The sequence below is a fragment of the Empidonax traillii genome, unplaced genomic scaffold (genome assembly GCF_003031625.1).
Source record: "Empidonax traillii isolate 1590-97213 ecotype Southwest subspecies unplaced genomic scaffold, ASM303162v1 scaffold723:size436081, whole genome shotgun sequence".
Classification (NCBI taxonomy): domain Eukaryota; kingdom Metazoa; phylum Chordata; class Aves; order Passeriformes; family Tyrannidae; genus Empidonax; species Empidonax traillii.
Window position 1 is genome coordinate 275,115 of NW_020955916.1, and position 20,594 is coordinate 295,708.

The 20,594-nt window shown below is 36.7% G+C and overlaps 1 protein-coding gene across 6 annotated transcripts in view; it reads left to right on the forward strand.

The window, feature by feature from the left end:
* Positions 1-20,594, forward strand: part of CNKSR2 (connector enhancer of kinase suppressor of Ras 2) — a 210,948-nt gene that overhangs the window by 120,396 nt on the left and 69,958 nt on the right. For all 6 annotated transcript variants that reach the window (XM_027900407.1, XM_027900408.1, XM_027900403.1 and 3 more), the window contains 4 exons: positions 3,908-4,041; positions 7,670-7,881; positions 12,274-12,363; positions 13,972-14,186. In XM_027900407.1, coding sequence (XP_027756208.1) covers positions 3,908-4,041; positions 7,670-7,881; positions 12,274-12,363; positions 13,972-14,186 — 651 coding nt within the window. The remainder of the gene's footprint in view (positions 1-3,907; positions 4,042-7,669; positions 7,882-12,273; positions 12,364-13,971; positions 14,187-20,594) is intronic.

Consider the following 20,594-nt stretch of genomic DNA (forward strand, 5'->3'; position numbering starts at 1 on the left):
CCCCGGTTCTTCGTTCGCGAAGACTGGCCATTACTTACTTACTTACTTTACTTACAGGGACTTCCTATCTCCCTACATTAGAGAAACTGGTGTGATGTCAGTAAAGATGGTTGGTTACCTGTTCCCTGGTCAACTGACTGTTTAGGAAAGGCTCCATGAAGACTAATGATCCTGAAGGAGGATGGTGCAGTCAAAATGTTTGAGAAATAGTACTCCAAAATGTATCAAAATATGGATTTTGTGTCTGACATTGTGGGTTAATATTGATGCCGGGTCATTTATGGAACTTTTTTAGGTTACTCCAAATTTTAATATTTAAATTCTAAACTTTTTCTGCCAGGCTATTCCCATGGGTCAAGTATGTAACTCTTTGGACTTGAAAACTTTTTAGTTTTATTGCTGTATCAGCAATCCCCCTTGCCCTGACAGGCCTGCCAGAAGGAACTGCATCAGGAAAATCTCTCCTCCTTGAAAGAGAATTAACTCAGGGATATCACTGATCTCCAAGGCATCCAATTGAGAAATACTTGAATGGAGTTCCATGGGGTTTTTCCTGTTCAATGTGCCTGCCTATGGTTCACTGATGGCTGCCATTGAACTGGAGAGCTACGTGAGCTGGTTTACTTCCAGGTGACCATATTGACTTGAAGTGAACAGTTGAGGTCTCTAAATTTCAATGCAAAATGCCACGTAGATGCACCATACCTGCAGGCCATGTTCTGAAGGCTTTCTTTTCAGCCAAGGGGTCTGAAGACTTTTAATTGTGTATAAAAAAAAACACTGAAGTCCTACAGCACAAGGTGGTAGGTACAACGGTGCCTCAAGTGTGTTGAGCTACTACCTTGAATGCTTTTACCATGTAAAAATTCTTACTGAGCTGTTGCTTTACTGGTGAAGTAATGATAACTACTTTTTTCTTTTAAAAGTTGTGGCCAATTTTTAAATTTTTTAAATTTAAATTTGGATTTTGCTTTTTCCACTAGTTGGACAGCTTTTCATTTCTGTAGAAATAAGCAGAGAGTTGAGTTTGGAATACAAAAGAAATTTGGAAAATACATGAGAATGTTTTGAGACAATCCTACAGGATTGTGCTTCCACTTGTACTAGACTGTATTACAGTTTCTATACTCTTGAGACCTCCAGGTGCCCTGGTAAGATGTATCTGCGTTGCCATCCTGTGAGGTACCACATCTGTTCAAGACTCTCACCAATTACACTGTATTTTCACTTCTGAAGGTGTCTGACATGGGAACAGTTACCTTCAGTAAACTAGACAGCTTGTGGTTTTCTATGTTAGACCAAATACCATTTCTTCCTGTTGCATTCACTGTTTTAACTCCCTTCTTGTGCCAAAAACATAAACCAAAATAGGTATTTTTCAAAGATGTAGAAACTCAAACTGATTTCCAGCATCAACCAGTGAATTGTCTGGAGGATGAACTGACCTGTATGTTGGGGCTGTGTATTATACCAAAAAGAATCCTCAGACTTAAACAGATTTTTTTTTTCCAGAAATTAAGCCAGTATTAGTAGTATTTAAATAATTGCAGCCAGGTATTCCAGGTTGTAACATAAGGAAAATCCTTTACCTGTGTCCTCTAGCCCTCTGGCAGCTTGTCAGGACTGCCACAGGCACATATTGTACGTCCAGATCACTCTTATGCTTGAGCATGACTTTCCTTACATCACATAAACTCCTATTAAGTTTCACCAGTCTATTTTCTGGGGCTCCCTTTCCTCTTATCTACCTATTCATGCGGGTAGAGAGTTGTCTTCTTCCTCTAAGTAGAGAAGAGCAAACCCCCAACAGGCTGTCTTTCCTCCAAATGCTCCTGCTGGTATAAGCCATGAGCAAACAGCTTGGGCTTAACAAATGTAAACAGTATCTAGGTCACAAAATTCTTTTGGTTTACAATGAAAATTAGTTCAACAAGCTACTCAGCAAGGTGTACTTGTCACAGAAGTGCAAGGTATCAGAAAAGCAATAACCAGTGTTGTGTTGTGTTAGTGAGTGGTTCAAAAACATCTATGGCTACATTGTCACAGATGAAAATTTAAAGGATAAGGATTTTGTTTCTCTGGAAGGTGTATGGGGGGAGAGGAGTTCAGGGTGTTTTTTATTGGTTGGGTTTGGGGCTTTTTACCCTGTTTTACCACCAGCTTTATTCTTACTTTTGCAGACTTTTGTCTTGTTTTTAGTGGTTGTAAAGTCTTTTACCTGTCTGATTTTGTGTGTGTGTCTTTCTTCCTCTCTTCCTGTAAATACTGGCAGTCTTTCCTTGGCCTGGCTATAGGATACTCACATTAATTCCAATGAGCAAGGAAAGAATTAAGCAGTATCACTGTTTATAGGATGCAGTTTTCGAACATTCAGAAGGAGAAAACTTATGTCAGTTTGTAGCAGTTTCTTTAAAGGTGGACTTGCAAAGTTGTAATAAGTAAATTTTAAGCATACGTTTTATTATGTTTGAGATAAATAAGATCTAACACAGCTCTATTCCTAAAACAAGGCAATAACTGGCCAACCAATAGGGTTTCCTAAGTGATATTCACTGCTTGATAAGCGTAAATTTCAACAGCTTACCTCTGGTTTATGAAAGGCCAACATTTTTAGAAAGTTCCTCCTGTTAAACTTCTGGGGTTTTCTGCACTATAGGCATAATGTTACAGTGTCTAGATTAGTATCTACAAAATGAGAACTGATTATTCTGCACAGGAATGCCCTTTTGGTCTGTTATAAAGTATTGTTAATAGTGCTGGCAGAAGGACAATCAACATTTAGCACTTCTCTCTGTCAGTACAAAGTGAAATGTTTGTATCCTCCAGTCGTTACTAAGGTCAGAAATTAGAGGTATAGTGAACTCTCTTCATTCACGGCAGGTTTTTTTTTTCAAGGAGTTAAATTACAAAAATATAGGGTAAAAACCCCCTCTTTCTAAGCGAAACTCAGCATTTTTTTTGATATTTGATTAATTTAGGGTATATGACGATACTCTTGTACTTACTGTTTTGCTCTTTTGCTTTTACTTGAGTTTAGGTATCACATAAACCAAGCCACATAAGGCTTTCCTTATTAGGTAGACGTTATTAAGTAGACTACAGCAAACAAAGTTTTCTTCTAATTTAATTTTTCTGCATCTGTGTAGAGACTGTTAAGAAATCTTACTATAATTTTCATTCCTCCAATGATTTAATAAAGTTAGTTGGACTAAGGAAGAAAAAGGTGTGCCTAATTCATGAGATAGACAGAGAGATGTGATTAAGGAAGGATCCTGTTTGGACTGGAATGATAGCTAGAATGCATGATTATTCTGCTAGGAGGGTACAATTTATTTACCTGTGAGTAAATGTTATTTTGTGAGGAGAGTGCCCAGGGGAATGAAGAATAATAATCTCCAGTTCATTCTGTGTGTTCTGAGGATGCAGTACCTTATTTAACAGCATCTGCAGGCATAAACTGAAGCTTTTACAGTTAATTCTTAAGCTGTAGAACAGATGGGGGGACTTGACATTCAATTTAATGCCTACTTATGCACCTTTTACTGTAAACTAGACTTTTTCTTTACAATGTTAGTTTAATTAAGGAATTAACTGGATTCTGTATGTTATTTACTCGTTAAGATTTCAGCAGTAGCTCTGAACTGATCACTACTTTTATGGGCATTGGCAATAATCTTGCTGTGCTGAAGGGAAAAAGATGTAATCATAGGAGTCAATTTTATAAGCACAGTGCATGTGCATTCATAGACCTTAGCATGAGTGCTTTTTTACTCAGTTTAAGAGCACACAAAACATTATAAATTCAGTTTCTTTAACTTTCTGAACTATAGTCTGTTTATGGCTTTTTCAAATAAAAATGTATAATATTTAAGGATAATCTTGATTATTTCTTTCTCTTTTGAACCAGCCTCTTATTCCTAGAAGTCCTACAAGCAGTGTTGCTACGCCATCCAGTACTATCAGCACACCTACAAAAAGAGACAGCTCTGCCCTTCAGGATCTCTACATACCCCCTCCTCCAACAGAACCTTATGTTCCAAGGTAAAAAAGATCGTTTCAGGGTAAAGTTTGATGTAAAAAATATTTTTGAGGTCACTGACCATTTCATTCCTATGCATTTATCAGCCTGCCCTGCAGAATAAGCTGTATTTTGCAGGTGAACTGATTATTAAGGGTAGATATGTTGAATCAGACCCACAATGTTCTGAATCAGTGTCTTGTCCTTAAAATGGACAGTAGCCTTTAGAAAAGAGGGTTTAGTTTTCTCAAATAGGAGTTAGTCAATTGACTGTTAACAGTCTCATCCTCTTTCAGAAGAGCAAAAGTTACCTGAAACCCTGAATCTGTAACAAGAAAAGGAGTTAATATCTGTCTCCTTGCCTAATTATCTTGATGCAACAAGGGAGGCTGAGTTGGAAGCAAGCAACTTTCAACTTCAACAACAGCAATTATTAGTCCTGCCATAATGTTTTCTTTTTTAGATATATTTGATTAGATAGTATTACAGCAAATTTCAGGGTTATGTTTTGGTGTGGCCACTCTGCTAGATTGTGCAGTGATTGTGCTGTTCCCTGTAAACATACCTGCTACTCTAACCTGCCACCTGGAACGTGCATTTTCATCTCTCCCAGGTCTCTGGACTTTCTGAGCCAGAAAAGCAGCAGATCTTTCTTGCAGATTCGTCATCCTACCTTTACATGACCTCAAATGATGCTGTGTAATTCCATAATGTACACAGATACTGCTTTCCTATAATCTTGAGAGAATTATGACCTACAAATAATACAGAAGTAACCACAGTAATGTCTAGGAATGTATTTAAGAGGAAACAGAATTTTTCAAGCTTCCGTATTCTTAGGCAGAGGCTATCACATGTCCAGTCAATGTATTTTTAAATTACTTCTTGCTTTTCTTTTAGCTAGTCTATTAGTTTAGTCCTTTAGTTCATAGAAAGGCTGTCAGGGCAACATGTCCTCTCTTGTACCCGAGTTTCTTGTAGCTGAGTTTTTCTTTATCAGTCACTCTTCTTGCCAATTAGTGAGATGTATGACCTGATACTGACAAGACTTTCCAAGGGGTCATCCAAGAGTGAGGTATAAGGCAAATTAAATTGCCTAGTGGGGAGCAGAAGTTGTGACTCTGTGATAAATTCTTACTCTTCAGAGATATGAAAAACATTCCAGGGCAAAAGGGTGGCTTTGCACTTCATGCTGATATCACAAGCCTTTTGTGAAGCCTTAAGTTGTGTCCCATGTTCCTTCCTCATCCCTGCCTCATCTGTACCTGATTTGGTTACTATTTCTTGGGGGGAAAAAAAAGGCCATTTATTTTCAAATGTGACATGTATAACACAGTTGAACTTGCTAACATAATTAGTCTAATGTTTGTCTTAGAGTGACATAGACAAACATACTACCTGTTCTAGTTCACTATTTTTTTGGCTTTTAATTATATAAACATTCAGTCAATAATGACATTTGCACTGTTCACAGAAACTGAATGAATATTTTATCTCCCTCATAACTATTTTATTATGCTTATGTAAATATTTTAAAGACATGGTTTTCAGAAAATTGATGGTAAGGAACCAAGTATTTAATTCTAATCCATTAACAAAAAAGCTGGGGAAAAAAAGCCCTCTAAACACAGTCTTAGGTTTGTTTCTTTTTGAATGCAGTAGTCATATGCTGAAGACCTGTTGCTCGTGAAACCAAACCATCTTAAAAGAAGTAGTTCCTTTTTACTGCTTCTGATTATGTTTACCATCACAAAAGTACTATTATTTGATAAGAAATGCATCTCTTTTTGAAGTGTTTTTAGTGATCGTTCAATACTCATCAGTTTTGGAGTTCTGCTCTAGAAACTGAGATCTTCAAAATGCATTTTGATTATTTATTAATAACATCTCTTAAATCATTATGACAGTGCAGTAGTTTGGACCAATTCTGATTAAATCTTATAATACTTATTAGTACAAGCTGTAATCTTACAGAGAGATTAAGCTTTGTACATTTGAACTTTTTTATCAACTTAATCCTAATGGACTATACTTCATTTCACCTGTTACATTGTATACAGTGTTTCTGCATAATTTGTTTTTGCATTTCATCGGTTTTTTGGTCCATGATTAACTATATTAAATCATGTCTTTATTTCGAGTATTAACAAACTGTTTAGCCTGTGTTTCTCAGTTTGTTGTTGCCATTCCAAAAGGAAAGAAACAAACCAAACAAGCCCTCCTTTTCTTACTGAAATAAAGACTTGATATTTTTATACTAATTGTAAATACCAAAACCAGGCTGCCTTAGTGATGATACTCACAGACGGCACAGCTGCTGACATAAACTGCACATAGATGGCATTGCAAAAAGGGACCAACAATTTCCATGTGCCAGTTGCTTAGAAGTGTTGGTCGTAAGTCAGTGCCTGCTCAAATTTGTGGAATGCCTTACAGGGTGAGAACTGCAGCCCTCATCTCCAGAGGGCTGTGGCAAAGGGTGTTTGCCTGGTGGCTCTGCACTTAACTCCGTGCTCACAGTAAAGACCTGTCCAGCTCAGGCTGCCCTGCTTTCCTCGTGCCAGCCCCTGATGAGGGTTGCAGCACTGATTAACACCTGGCTGTTTTGTGTCAGTCTCCATTGTGTTACCTGCTGGAGTCTCCCTGCGCTATCAGCACAGAAAGTCTTTCTGTGATCAGAGGTGACCCCACAGCCCTGCTGGGGCTGCACCAGCCCCCCTCACTGAGCCAACACCAACCCTGCTTTGGGAAAGCAGCCTGCCAAAGCAGGGGCAGAAGGACTCCAGCAAGGGCGTATGGCCCCAGCTTCTCTCTTGAATGTCTCCCGTGAGTTTTGCTGCCCAGGAACAGCTGTCTGATTTTATCTTTTGCAACCATCTCCAGGCACAATTCTACCAGCAGATTTACTAAATGAGCCCTGGTTCATTTAGTGCAAGAGAGGACTCCTAACCCAGTACATCTTGCTCTCTTGGTTGATACCTTTGAGTAGTTTGCATTTTCAAATAGTATGGCAGGGGTGCAGGAAAGCAAAAATTATTATCTTGGGGATCTGACACAAACTCCAAAGTGAGTGCTGTCCTGGGATAGCAGCTTATCAGCAGGTGTTACACGTCATGTTTGGTACTGCATGGATGTACCTGTACAACTTCTAGACCTGGATGGATTGTGCAAGACTGTCAGATGTCTGTACATCATCTATGCCTGGTTCTTCTTGATATGGAGTAATTTGTAAGGAACCAGATTGAGCTGCCGGTGCTTCACATAGCCATGTCTTAAAACTATATGATGTATTTAAAAATGCACATCGAGAAAAGTAACGTGAACCTCATTCCTCTGTTCTAAATCACAGAAATAAGTAGATTCCAAAAATAATAATAAAAAAAAAGAGTAGATGCACATCAATTTTATTTCTATAATTCTTTGCAAGATAAACCAATGAGATGGACAAGTCTGCAAAAGAATTGAATAAGCAGAGATGTGTGAGGCAACTGGCATATGCATATATGATGTGTGATCCTGATGTGGGTGGATGTCATCATCTGTTTTGGTGCATGAAATACTGATGTAGGCCCATGTTTATTGAAGTATTTGCAGTTTTAAAACATCAATGTTTTATCTCAATATACTAAAACCCTCTTTTTTTAACTAAAGGGATGAAAAGGGAAATCTCCCCTGTGACGATGTTGGCAGACATATAGTGGGCAAACCGGTTCATACAGGATCCGAATCTCCAAACTCATTTCTTGACCAGGAATATCGGAAACGCTTTAATGTGGTTGAAGAAGATGCAGTTTTATACTGCTATGAATATGAGAAAGGAAGAACAAGTGGTCCTGGAAGGAGAGAGAGCACACCGACATATGGTATGGCATTAATCTAATACAGATAATCACCTTTCATTGATTTTAGGATTTTCGTGCATCTGCTTTTGTTTTTAACCATGAAAATATTTCTGGTGGCCATTGATTTTGCTAAGAATTCTATACTACTTTAGTCCAGCGTCAACCTAAGAGCTTTATTCTGTTTAAGGAAAAAAAAAAAGAAAACACTTTAGGGAGGGAAGTCCAGTTTTATATCAATGTTTTTTCTGAATATAAGTTGTATAATTTTGTTATCAACTTAGCCTTCCAGATTATGTTTCAGTATCATTTTATAGAAAAAAGCAACTAGCAGAAGCCCATATTTTTTTACTAAAAATATGGGGTGAAATTGTTCTCTCAGTAAAAGGGCAAGGCTTGCATAAGTTTAGTAATTCAGCATGGGAAACATTTTCCCAGGTATAATAATGGTCACAACCACTTTGGATTTACCAAGAGATGACATGCTGCTTTCATGCTGCGCTGCTCTCTAAAACTCTTTAGTTTTTCTTTAGTCCCAGAACTGAAATATGACTGATGACAGTGTTTTGGTTTTTTTTTGTAATACTGGATGAACCTCCTGTAACTGCCTATATGGGAAGTGATGACATTTAGATATAGCAGTTCCTCTTTATTTGAAATTATCATCATCATCATCATCATCATCATGGCTGGGCTTCGCAAACGAAGATTTGAGAGGGGCTCTACCCACGCTTGCTACAAGCGCGCTGATGGCTAAAAAGGCCAATGCGAGATAGACAAGTCCAGTTGCAGAAGGCACAGCAGAAAGACTCCCCAGGTGATATCGACAAGACGCGATTCTTTCTGCGTTGTCTTTTCTCCTCGAGAGTGATCCTGCGTGTGTTCTCAAAAGCAGCAGCAGCGTTATAGATGGTGTGTCTCCAGGCCTCCCGACTGGAGGCCAGGGTAGACCAATGGTGGTGATCAATATGGCCAAGGCTGAGGGATTGTTTCAGGCAGTCCTTGTATCTCCTCTTCGGGCCTCCTCTCTTGCGGCAGCCAGTGGCAAGTTCCCCATAGAGCACGATCTTAGGGAGGCGATGGTCCTGCATCCTGGAGACGTGCCCTGCCCAACGCAGCTGAGTTCTCAGCAGCATGGCCTCAGTGCTTGTGACTGCTGCCTGTTCAAGGACAGATCTGTTGGACACATAGTCAGTCCAGTGGATGTTAAGGATGTTTAAGAAAGAATTTTGCATGTAGATGTGCGTATGTGTTCATGCTACTTCCACATCTTGGATTTTTGGCTCATTTAGGATGAAAATTCAGAAACAGTTTCTGGTGAGAGTTTTGATGCTCAAACCCTTGTACTCCCGATTATTTTCCCTTTGAACCTGTTGGAACTCCTCCCTTAGCTATTGTAACTTGTTTCAGCTTTGGACTGGGAGAATTGGTTTTCTGTTGCCAAGTATAAATTGTGCAGGCATAGAGTTATTAGGCTGTAGAAACAAATGAAGAGGAAATACCATGTTTTTAAAAAGGTATTTTGACTGCTAGGGTATTAGCTGAGCACACACTTGAACATTTTTTCACCCTGCTTGCTATATTTCCTCAATTTTTAAACTGAGCACAAGCTGTATTTTGGAGTTGTTATAGTAACCATATAGATTTGTGAAGAAAATAGATGTAATTTATGAAGAAGCATAGATTTAGTACATCTCGCAGCCAAGCTCCAAAACCACCTGGGAACCTTGATGTAAATTGAGCTTGAGCTGTGTAAATTATCCTCAGGACCTGGAGCAGTGTGCTTGCACAACATTAAAGGTTGCATTTTCATAAAATGCATCTTTTCTACACAACCACATGATCCTGCTGCAAAATCTTCAGTATCCTTTTGATTTCAAAGTGTTTTCAGGTTTTCTAACAATGCCCATTGCGTGCAAAATAACTACTAAGTTTTCAAAATGGATATATCAATTTTATTAGTCCAGTATTTCAGATAATACAATTATTGAATGCAGTCGGTTCCATTACCAGAGATGTACTCTCTGTTCCAGACATTAAATTTTAATACTGGTGGTTGAGAGTGAAAAAACCCCACATTTCTTCTTCAAGGACTTCTAAATCCATTATTTTGTTATAGGATAGCTTTTTTAGCCTTTTTTTTCTGTTAGCAGAAAGGGTTATAAAGACATGGATCAAAGACTGCACTGAAAGTCAGTCATTATTTAACACATTTGTTATACAGCCTTTCACGTTTGATCTCACTTCTTTTTTAATGAATTCACACCATTAAGTCTATTTCCATTTAAATGTGTTTTGCAAAAATATTCTAAAAACATTTCAGCATTAAATTCTTAAGTTTCCCACATGGCATTTGTTATCATAAGGTCTGTGGCTTGGCATGACCTTAGGTTTTCACAGAAATCCGGAAAATGACAATAACACTCTTCTGGCTTATGGTGATCCATTAAAGAAGGTCAAAGAGAGTTCCAAGAGAGTTCCTAGTGAAATAATTGTTTTTAACGTGTACTGATCATTAGTTATGTGGTGGTGTCAATTTTTTTTTTTTAAATAACTTCTCAGTCCTCTTTCATGAGAGGTTAATAAGGCCCTCCATAATTTCTTTTTTTGGAATCTTTTGACTTTGTTTGACAATGTTAGCAGAGATTTCTCTTTCATGCTCTTACTGGCTTTGTATAAATTTGCTAGTTGGCCTTGAAAGTTTCTGTTCATATCCCAAGGAAGAAATTTCCTGAGTGTAGTCAGCAGGGAAAAGAGATTTAGGGAATTCATGGGGGTTAAAAATAAGGTGATTAGGAGAGGTAACAGGTAAATGAAACTTAAGGAAAGAAACAAGTTTTAACTGCTGTTTTAATGCCAGATACAAAATCATTTGAAGGTTTTGTAGAAAATTTGTTACATTACTTTTGATAACCATCAGACTCTACACAATTTTGTATTTTATTAAATGAGCAGTATCTATCAGTAACATACTATGGATTAAACCTTACAAAGAAAAGAAGGTTTTATTTCTAGAAAAAGAAACTGTTGACAGCTACTTCTGATCAAGTAAACATAAGCTGAATACATCGCCATTCAGGAAATGACTTCATAACTCTGTGATAAATCTCACAGGCTTCAATCAGACTTAAATATGTGTCCATAAATAGTAAAATGAACGATAAATAAAAAGTTTAAAATATACATTATATTCCTGTACAGTGATGTATTTGTGACCTGATCCTGTGGTTTTTATTCAACATACAGCTTTTTTGGTCAAAATTTTTTTTAACAGATAATAAAAACATTTACTCTTATGCTGCCTGCATGGTGTTGGCATGTTTTCCATGGACACAATAGGGAGATAGACATGTTTGAATATTTGTTTTCATTATAAATAAGTCTTTCTTTTCCAATGTATCATGGATTTAACCTCAAAAATATGGAATAAGACCTTTATGTAGGGGTTCTCTACTAAAATAATTTTCAAGACTTCTGAAGTCTCTGCTTCTAGCTTTGCTACTTTTAAAATAAAATTATTTACCCAATTTTTGGCTCTGTGACTGGTAGATTGATGTAAAGAAGAACAGAGGCTGACCTTATTGGGAAAACATTTTGTTTTCAGTCTTACAGGTACTGTGCTCTATGCTACTCTGTTTTTTTCGATATGCTGTTAAACTTTCTCAAGAATTCAGACCACTCTAAGTAACCTCACTAAGTTCCATAGCACACTTTCACTGATTTTCAACTATATTTGTGCAATCCTTAAGCAGGAATCATAGTTTACAGCATTGTTTTAAACCAATTTGTCTGCTTCAAATCAAAATATAAAAGACAGGCTGGTCCTCAGCTTTTCTATCTTCTGCTGTCTGAAGTCAAAGCGAATTTGGCAATAATAATGTATTTTGCTTTCTGTGGATGAAATGCTACAAAAGAAATTTCATGTAGAGGTTTTCTACTTCCTTTCTTAATCAGCCACTGATGGATCTTTTAGGCCCACCAGCAAATGTGCTGTTTCTAAAGGTGCTTTAGTGATATGCACATATTTTTGTTACCAACAATTCACGGATGCTTTAAAACAGTTCTCCCATGTGTGTGCCAGGGGCTTCCAGGATAATAAGTAGATATTGTTCAGTGAAAATTTGATGGTCTTTGCCAGTGTCAGACATCAGTCCGATAAGGATTTTGTAGGACACTGGATTTGTTTACTAAACTTAAAAAAAAAAAAAAAAAAAATCCATCAAATACTTAGCTGCTTTTTTTTCTGTTAAAGAAAACAGAACTCCTATCTTAAACTCTTGTTCAGAGGCAACACTGCATCCTCTTTTGTGACACCGTAGAATAGCAGCTTAGCACATAATTTGTTCTTTCTTCTAAAGAATATTAGTTTAATGCTGCCTTGCGGTGCGTGATCTCAGTTTTTTTCTCTCTTTCCAGGGAAACTAAGGCCTATTTCTATGCCAGTAGAATATAACTGGGTGGGGGATTATGAAGACCCCAATAAAATCAAAAGAGATACTAGGAGAGGTAAGTGAATTGAACACACATTTTATACAAGGCATGGATTTTGTCTTGCTTTAAGCTATAAATTTCAACCTCATTTTGCTGCTTGCTAAGCTATATGTTTTTGTGAACCTGTTTTGGGGCTTTCTTTATCACATATACTTAATTTTTTGCAGCACCTATTTTAGGATTGAGGAAGTTGTTTAAACAGGCAAAAGAAATTCATGACTGCAAAGCCATGCACTTTATCTTAGCTTTATATTGGCATTTCACCTGTATTATCTTGTCCATTTTGAAACTGGCCTTAATTTTATAATGGAAAAATGTGTGATTATTTCTGTTAAATATTTTTAATGCATAAGTGAGAATTATATGCCATATTTTCTCTGTCTTCCTGAGTTCTTTTTGAATGGAAAACGTTCTAGAGCAGCATGGGATTCACTTCACAATCAGAGAGGTTTAAGTTCTTCTGAATTTTGGGTTGTGAGGCTTGGATACAGAATTCCACATACAAAATTATGACCTCTGAGATGGCTACTATCACCCAGTAACAAGATGTTAAAGTAATGATAGGTCTTTCTGGTAAAAAGATGAACTAAATGTTCAGTAGGGATCAACAAAGGAAACACTTAGGAATTATTAGGAAAAGAACACAGGACAAATTTAGACAAATTCTTAGGCTGCTGTGTCAGTTGTTGCTTATGGGGTATGTGTGTGCAGTTCCAGCCTCTTTAATCTCTTAAGAAAAATGCAGTAGAATTGAAGAAGGTTTAGAAGACAACAAAAACTAATTGGATACCTGAAGCTACTTCCAAACCAGAGTCAATTAAATAGACTGGCCATCATCAGATGGGGGAATTTAGGCAGGACATAATAAAGGTTTATAAAGTCTTGTGTGGAATGAAATGAGGAAATAGGTTTGTCACTGTTTAATCTGAAACAAGACCCAAGAGATCAAATGTCTCTGCGAAATGCTGGTTAAAAAGAGAATGAGCAGGCTTCTGGTGCAGCCTGGGTTCAAGCTAAGGCACCTCTTGCCACAGGAGGTTGTGCATACTAGAAGTTCACATTGATGCAAGGAAAGACCAGGCAATTTTGTGTAAGGAAAATCTGCTGAGGTTTCCTAAATTCACAAACATTGCTTCTGGGTCAGGATGTTTCTCAGCTGCAAACTGGTAGATGCTTCAAGGTATTCAGGGAAAGTGTGTATGATATGGTGAATGATCTCCAGTGAATGTTCAAAGCAAATTACTTTTAAATATATGGCACTACTGACATTTGTATTCATTAGGACTCCTGCTTAAAAGAGCAAAACAAAATTATCATAAGTCTATTACTGCTCATTCTTTTAGACTCAGAGACAAAATTTATTGATGTGGGGTTTCCCTTATATTCTGTTCCCTTTATCATCAAATATATCAGAAAACCATAACATTCATAAATTAGCCCTACCAAAAGCTTAGTTTCTTATTATATCTGAACCAAAGAAGCAAATGTGTTTTGTTAATGAAATAGTCTTGAAAAATTAAAATTGACAGTAGATCTTAGGAAGAATATTGCATGTTTTAGAAGCAGGATTAACAGGCATACCACAGTTCACAAAGATCTTTTGCATTACTTTTCTTTCAACAGAAAATTCATTGCTTCGTTATATGAGCAATGAGAAAATAGGTCAAGAAGACTACATGTTTCAAAGGAATAGCAAAAAGGATACTGGGAAAAAGTCCAAAAAGAAGGGAGACAAAAGCAGTAGTCCAAGTCACTACTCACTTTTGCCTAGTTTACAAATGGACTCACTGAGACAAGAAGTCATGGGCACACCTGGACCAGAAACTGCTTTGTACCACGTGAGTAAAAATAACATTTACAAAATCCATTTGTCTGTGCTCATGGTGAGAGACTGCCTTGGTTTTAAAGTGGTGTTGAAACCTCTTTTTGGACTGCTGCTGTTGCACTGATTCCTGTTCTTTAGACAACAACTACATCTCAAAGAATTATTTTAGAATTCTTTATTTTGCTGTTAAAATGTGGGATGGACACCGGTGTTTTATCTCCTTGATCTACAAGACATCACATTTAATGCAGTGTGGTATCTCTGCCTTGACTTACTGGTGGAACGGGAAGAAGCAGCGCTCTCCAGACTGCCTAGAAACCTTCTTTCCAGCATCTTCATCACTGAGTGTTGTCAAACAACCCCATAACTACAGGTACTTGAAAGGCCTGATATGGGCAGGAGTTAGGAGATCACAATATATTTTGGATATGATAGCACATTCACCCCATAGAAGTATTTGTGTTTTAGATCTCAGTAAAAGATGGCAGTGTAGAGGAATATATTCACAGTAACTGTACAGCAAAACAATAGAAATAATTGACATTATCTTGATGTATTAACAAAGAGCATGTAATTTAGACACCCAGTGTGCAAAGGAGATGGCAATATGGGCTTGTCAGGAAGTCTGCTGTGAAAAACTAGCAGGTGGAGCTTCTCTGAACCTTTCAGACAGCTTACAACTTGGCTTCATGTTGTAAAACGTGACTGCTGATTTTTGCAGTATAATTGGTGTTGATTAATTGAGACTAATGGAGCCTTTACATCCTTTTATACTATCTGGATGCTTGGTCCACTGGCTTCTAAAAAAACTCCTTAGTATGCTGCAGTGTGTAAGTCAGTCTGATAAATGTCAGAGAATGTGTCACTTAGTATTAAAAGGAAATGCTTGTGGTACACTTTAAATCAGGTCTCCAGATTCAAGACTTGTTATTTCCTTTCTTTATTTTTTCTAGTATTTTAGGTAAGACAACAAACTTTTTTTTTATTACATTCTTATTTCCAAGTCTAGTTCTATGCTCTTTTTGTGAATTGGAAAGCTGATAGTGGGGAGATTTCCGTTTGCAAAGGCAGATTGATATGTGTTTTCCCTAATACACAGAGCTGAGGAGATTGCAAGTGTCCCCAAACTGTCCTCTTTGTAATGTCTGCAGTCTTTCCTAGAAGGAATCTAATCCGTGCAAGAGTGAGTGAAATCAAATATTTACAGAGCAAAATAGAAAAATTATTTGTGTAAGGAAGGACTTTCTATCCTGTCAAGAACAATGTAGTCAATTTGCGACATTTTCCATGCATTAAGAGAATTCTCATCTTTTAGTAACTTTTTTTAATATAGGATAAATTGTTGACACTATGCAGTGAGAAAAACTTTTTTTATGATGCCATCTTTGGTTTTGCTCTTGCTTCCTCTATTATCTATTATGTCTAATTTCCAAATTTTGCACAAAAATAAATGATTTACACAGGAACTGGAAGATTCTTCAAAATTCTGGTGTGAAAGTTAATGAGCAACAGAAAGCTTATAATTGACAAGCAGCATTCTTCACGTACTTTGGGTATCCATCCACAAAACACATGAACTGCTAAAACCACAAATGCCACCAGTGACTGCCAATTCTTCTTGTGCATCATTACCATTAAAGGATGTCTCTCTCTATAATGACATTAAATCTTCAGCGTCTTTTTGAAAATTTAGTAGGAGCTTATTCATTTATAAAAATAAATAAAGATTATTCATCTGTTAGAATACAAATCAGTATTGATCTGCTAGCTGCCTTTGAAACAAAATGCATGAAGTAAACAGAAAGAGGAAGCTTGGACCTTTGATTTGTCCCAGGGGAAATGGGAAGGAGCCCTCTACAAAGCATTTACAGCCCTCTGTAGCTGAATATTGCTGATGCTATCGCTGGAAGTTGGCTCCTATCATGCAGTACAATACAGTTTCCTTTTTGTGGTGATGGCATCCAAGCATTCTACCTTATGAAACCCTAATCTAGTTTGCACAGGGGCTATATGTCTTTGCCACATAGCAGAGCCAAAGGTTTTGTAATAAATTGAACAGAACTTTTTTAAAATCTCAAAAAAACAGTGCAGTGAGCAGATGGGGGAGTACAGATAAGACACAAGGAACTCATATCTCTTTACAGTACAATTTTATTAAACTATAGATATCAAATAAGACAATGAAAACATATATTATGCTCAACTTGCAAATTGCATCTTAAAGATCACTAAAAGGTGTCTGCCCTATTACAGAGTATTTTTTTATGAGCATCACCTACCTCATTTTCACAAAGACTTTGGACTTTTTGGAAATGGAAGCCTCTGGAGTGCAAAGGAATGGTGGCAAGTCCAAAAACTGCTCTAATAGTCGTGAAAGAGGTGGAGGTTTTTGTTAGGTTTTGGTTTGGATTTTTCTAAGTCTATGGGGTTTTTTTCATTCTAGAATATCAGAGAAAGAGAGGATACTGTGCCTCTCTGTGCTGTTTACCACAAGCCAGTGGACTTCCCTAGAGTAAAGAGCAGCTTCTACCAACTGGCTAGAGTTGAACTCATACCTGTAGTGCCTCAATTGTTTATATAAGGTCCCAGAGCTAGAGAACACTCCATCAGTATTGTTAAATAACTTCAATGCCTGATTGCTCTTGTTTTTTAAAGTATTCACCTGTTAGTCTGTGTTTACCTGGCTTCTGTGTTCAGCCTTAGTTATAAATATACAGTTATCCTCTGAATTTAAAGGTCTTTTGTTACCAAATTTTATCTCCCAATATAGGAATTTACAGGTTATAATCAAACAAGCTTTTAGCTTTCTCTTGCTTAAAAGAAATAGAATGAGCATCTTGGGTTTTTCATCAGGAACTGTGTTTTCATATCCTTTCCTCATTTTTATAGTTCTTTCAAATCTTATATTTAATCCTAAAGTATCCTAAGCATCCTTCCCAAAGAATGTATGCCAAAACAGAACATCAATTTCCAGGAGCGGGATAGAAAGACAATATAACCTTTCTATTTCTGTTCACTAACTCTCTATTAAAATATTTAAAGGACTGTTTACCAATTTTAAGCATAGCCTTGGAGCAGAAGTGTGTTTGTTACTTGGGTTTAGTTTTATTTTTTCTGTAATGACACTTTTTAAAATCTCTTATTTGCAGAAGTGTTATTCTCAATCTAATTATTTATATCTTACATTTTTATTTCTTAAATATTTAACATTGTGTATGGCTTGTCATGTTGAAATGTATGACTTCTTGGGTATGCTTGCTGAGTAATCTGTGTCTCTGAAGCAACCCTAAGTATGAAATATGTGAGAGTAAGGGCTCTGGACCCTCAAACTGGGCCAGTGTCCAAGTACATAACATGGAGTATTGAAGCTCCAGGAACAGAATTACCAAAAATGTTCTTCTGAAATTATCTTTTAAATGTGCATATTCTGTGAAATAAAAAAACCATGCACATTTAATTTCTTCTTTTTTTTTTTTTTTCTTGTATTTTCTCTTCACTTTTTCTGAGTTCCCTGGAATAGATGCCATGCTGCTCACTCAGTGTTCAGGTCTCATGTCATTCACTGGTCTTTGATTCTGTGTTACCTCTATCCAGTGTTTTCATTCTGAGTCCTTCGATATAAATAATAAATAATTTTGGACTAAAGGTGATTTCCAGTGGTTAACAATTAATTCCCTTTACAATTCCAGATCTCTTTCCTTTTGAATTTTGCAGCCATTGATGCAAGCAGGTTGATTACCTTTTTACTGTGAAGGTTTTCTGCAGAAAAGCAGAATTATGCTGACTTCAACTCCTGCTGCTTTTATACATGGCTCTATAGAAAAGAAAAATCGTTGATCAAAAAACTGCACTGCTGAATTAATGTCAACAGAAATGGTGTGGTTTTCTGCTGTAAACAAAGTGGATGGCGTTAAAAAATTACCATGGTAATGTAGAAGTGCCTGTTTGCTGTTTATTTGCTAAAAGTTATTCTGTGAAATGCCAGCAGATTCAAATTTTTATATTCTGAAATGATCACAAGAATGTGGCAGTTTAGCATTTTTTGACTCTTACAATACTAAACTTGCGTAAAATCACTGGTTTTAACATTGATCTGTCACTGCAGTCAAAAACCATGTGGTCAAGGGTGCATTTCAGTTATGGCCTTGAAAACTGAACAGCATTTCCTTGTGTCCAGTAAACATAACTGATGTGATGGCTGAGACCAGCAGCAGAAAAACTAATCTGTGTTGTGTCTGTGAAGTTAACACTCTTGTATCCACATTTGGTATTTTTGAATCCTCACATACAAATTTTCTTCACTGCTTTGGGGTTTTTTCCCTATTCTAGAAAGTGTTTCCAGTGTTATATTGATTTGTAGCCAAGTTGTTGGGTTTGCATTCTATTTTTCTTCCTCAGTATTGCAAAAGAAACCAACACAGAGTGTTAATGTTTTTATTAAGCCAAGGCAAACTGCTGGAGCTGTTGCTAATTTAGTGTCAAACAGGTGTTCAGTGTGATCTATTACTGAAGATAGAAAATAGCAGAGTTAAAATTGTCTTGAACCTTTGGGGCACAAGAGATGAAAGCTCTGCCATATGACTGTAGTTTCTCAAGATCATTACGTTATTCTATACAGGAATTTCCTTAGTGCATTGTGCTTTGTTTTTGTTGAAGGGAAATAATGTAGTTATTTAGGAGAGAGAACTAGTGTCATGGGTCAAAAGAAGTACCACATCAGGTTAATAATAATCTGCTCCTAACTGGATCAATAGAATTTTCCCTTAATCTAGCAACAGTATTGCTGTATGAAGAAAAGGTTATAGCCCATTGTACATAGTAGTATAATTACTTCTTCTTGCATAACTCCCTACTATATACAATAGGCTGAAACCTACACCAATAAACTCGTATTATATTTACCTTGTTTCTTCTCTCTTCCTGCCTCCTACTATCCATTTGCTTTTTCCAGTGTGTGCTCCCTTGTTCATATGTATTTAGCAATACCTAATGACTTGCTTGTCATAGGAAAAGTGACAGAAAAATAACAGCTTCTCACTTTGCTGTAATAACCAGCCTATTTTAAATTGTTTAATTAATCACAGGAGTTTCCTTGGTCATTTTAATTGTATTTTAAAATCAGGTAAGTTTAGTAGCAAGATGTACCATTTCAAGTTCATACATGCGAAATGGGTTCAGTAGTGGGTGGAGAAGAAAAATCACGGGTTTTTAGTTTGGGGATTTTGATGAATTTACATGTTTAGATAGGTACACATGCACTATCTTTAATGTTCCAGTTTTACTTTTAATAAAGAGAAATAAAATAAAATAAAAGCTGTTGGAGTTTTTGTGGTCCACATTGAATTAAATTGGTGCACATTTGACAAACTTATTCTTTTCCTCTTTATCAATGTGTAACTGTCCAAGTGGTTGAAATACAGCCTGGCAACTCTTAACTCGGATAATCAGTGGCAGTACTTGCTGCATCAAACACCCACAGAGAGCCAAGCGCTCTCTTTCCTACACTGCCAGTGAGGACAATGAGGCAACAAAGGTGAGAGGTTTGACCGAGGCTGTAATTTCAATTGTCTCTCGCTGCCAGTCCCCTGAGGTTGCTGTACCAGTTCAGCTTGAGGGGTTTTACTCAGCAAAGCTGGTGGAGCTACATTAGTCTGGGCATGCAAAGTTAAGTAAGTTGGTTGCAACAGTGATCTTGTTGAGAATACTGTAAATGAAGAAGATTTGTTTATGGACCTATTGCAAAAATCATCTTTTAGCTAATAAGGTAAATTGGAAGGGAGATAATAACTTTTAGGTAAATTAACTTCTGCTTAAATGATCTATATTTCCAGATATTTCTTGCTTCCTACAAACTCCTCCAGAAAAAATACAGGAAAATGCTTTTCAAAAGTTCAATTCAGCATGTATGTATTAGGGCGTTGTCAGTATAGAGAAGAATTTACCAAAAACTCCTGATTTTGAAAAGTTGGAAATCCAATTCAAGTGGATGATTTTTCCTTAATTCTCCTATTCCTTTCTGCAGAAAGGCTAAAAGGAAGTAAAAAGTGGAAGTACGTAGGCATAAACAACATAGTTTTTTAATGAAAATACTTGACTCTATTACACATGTAGTTATAAAACCTTTTAATTGTAGAACTCAGTAACTAGCATTTAAGAAAGTGCAGAACATATGTGTATTAGTTCCTAATAAATTTGTGCACAAGCTACCCATCAATTTGTTGCAAAAACCTTCTGTATACATATGGCATCTAAAAAGCATTATATACTGGAGAACTATTTACAGAAACAAACAAACAAACAAACAAACAAAAATCACCTCACTGAAAAACTAACAGTTTACTATAATTGTAAACATGACAGTATTTAAGGAATTTCTGTTTGGTAATTTTTTTTTTCTTTTTTTTTTTGTTAGGGATATTGC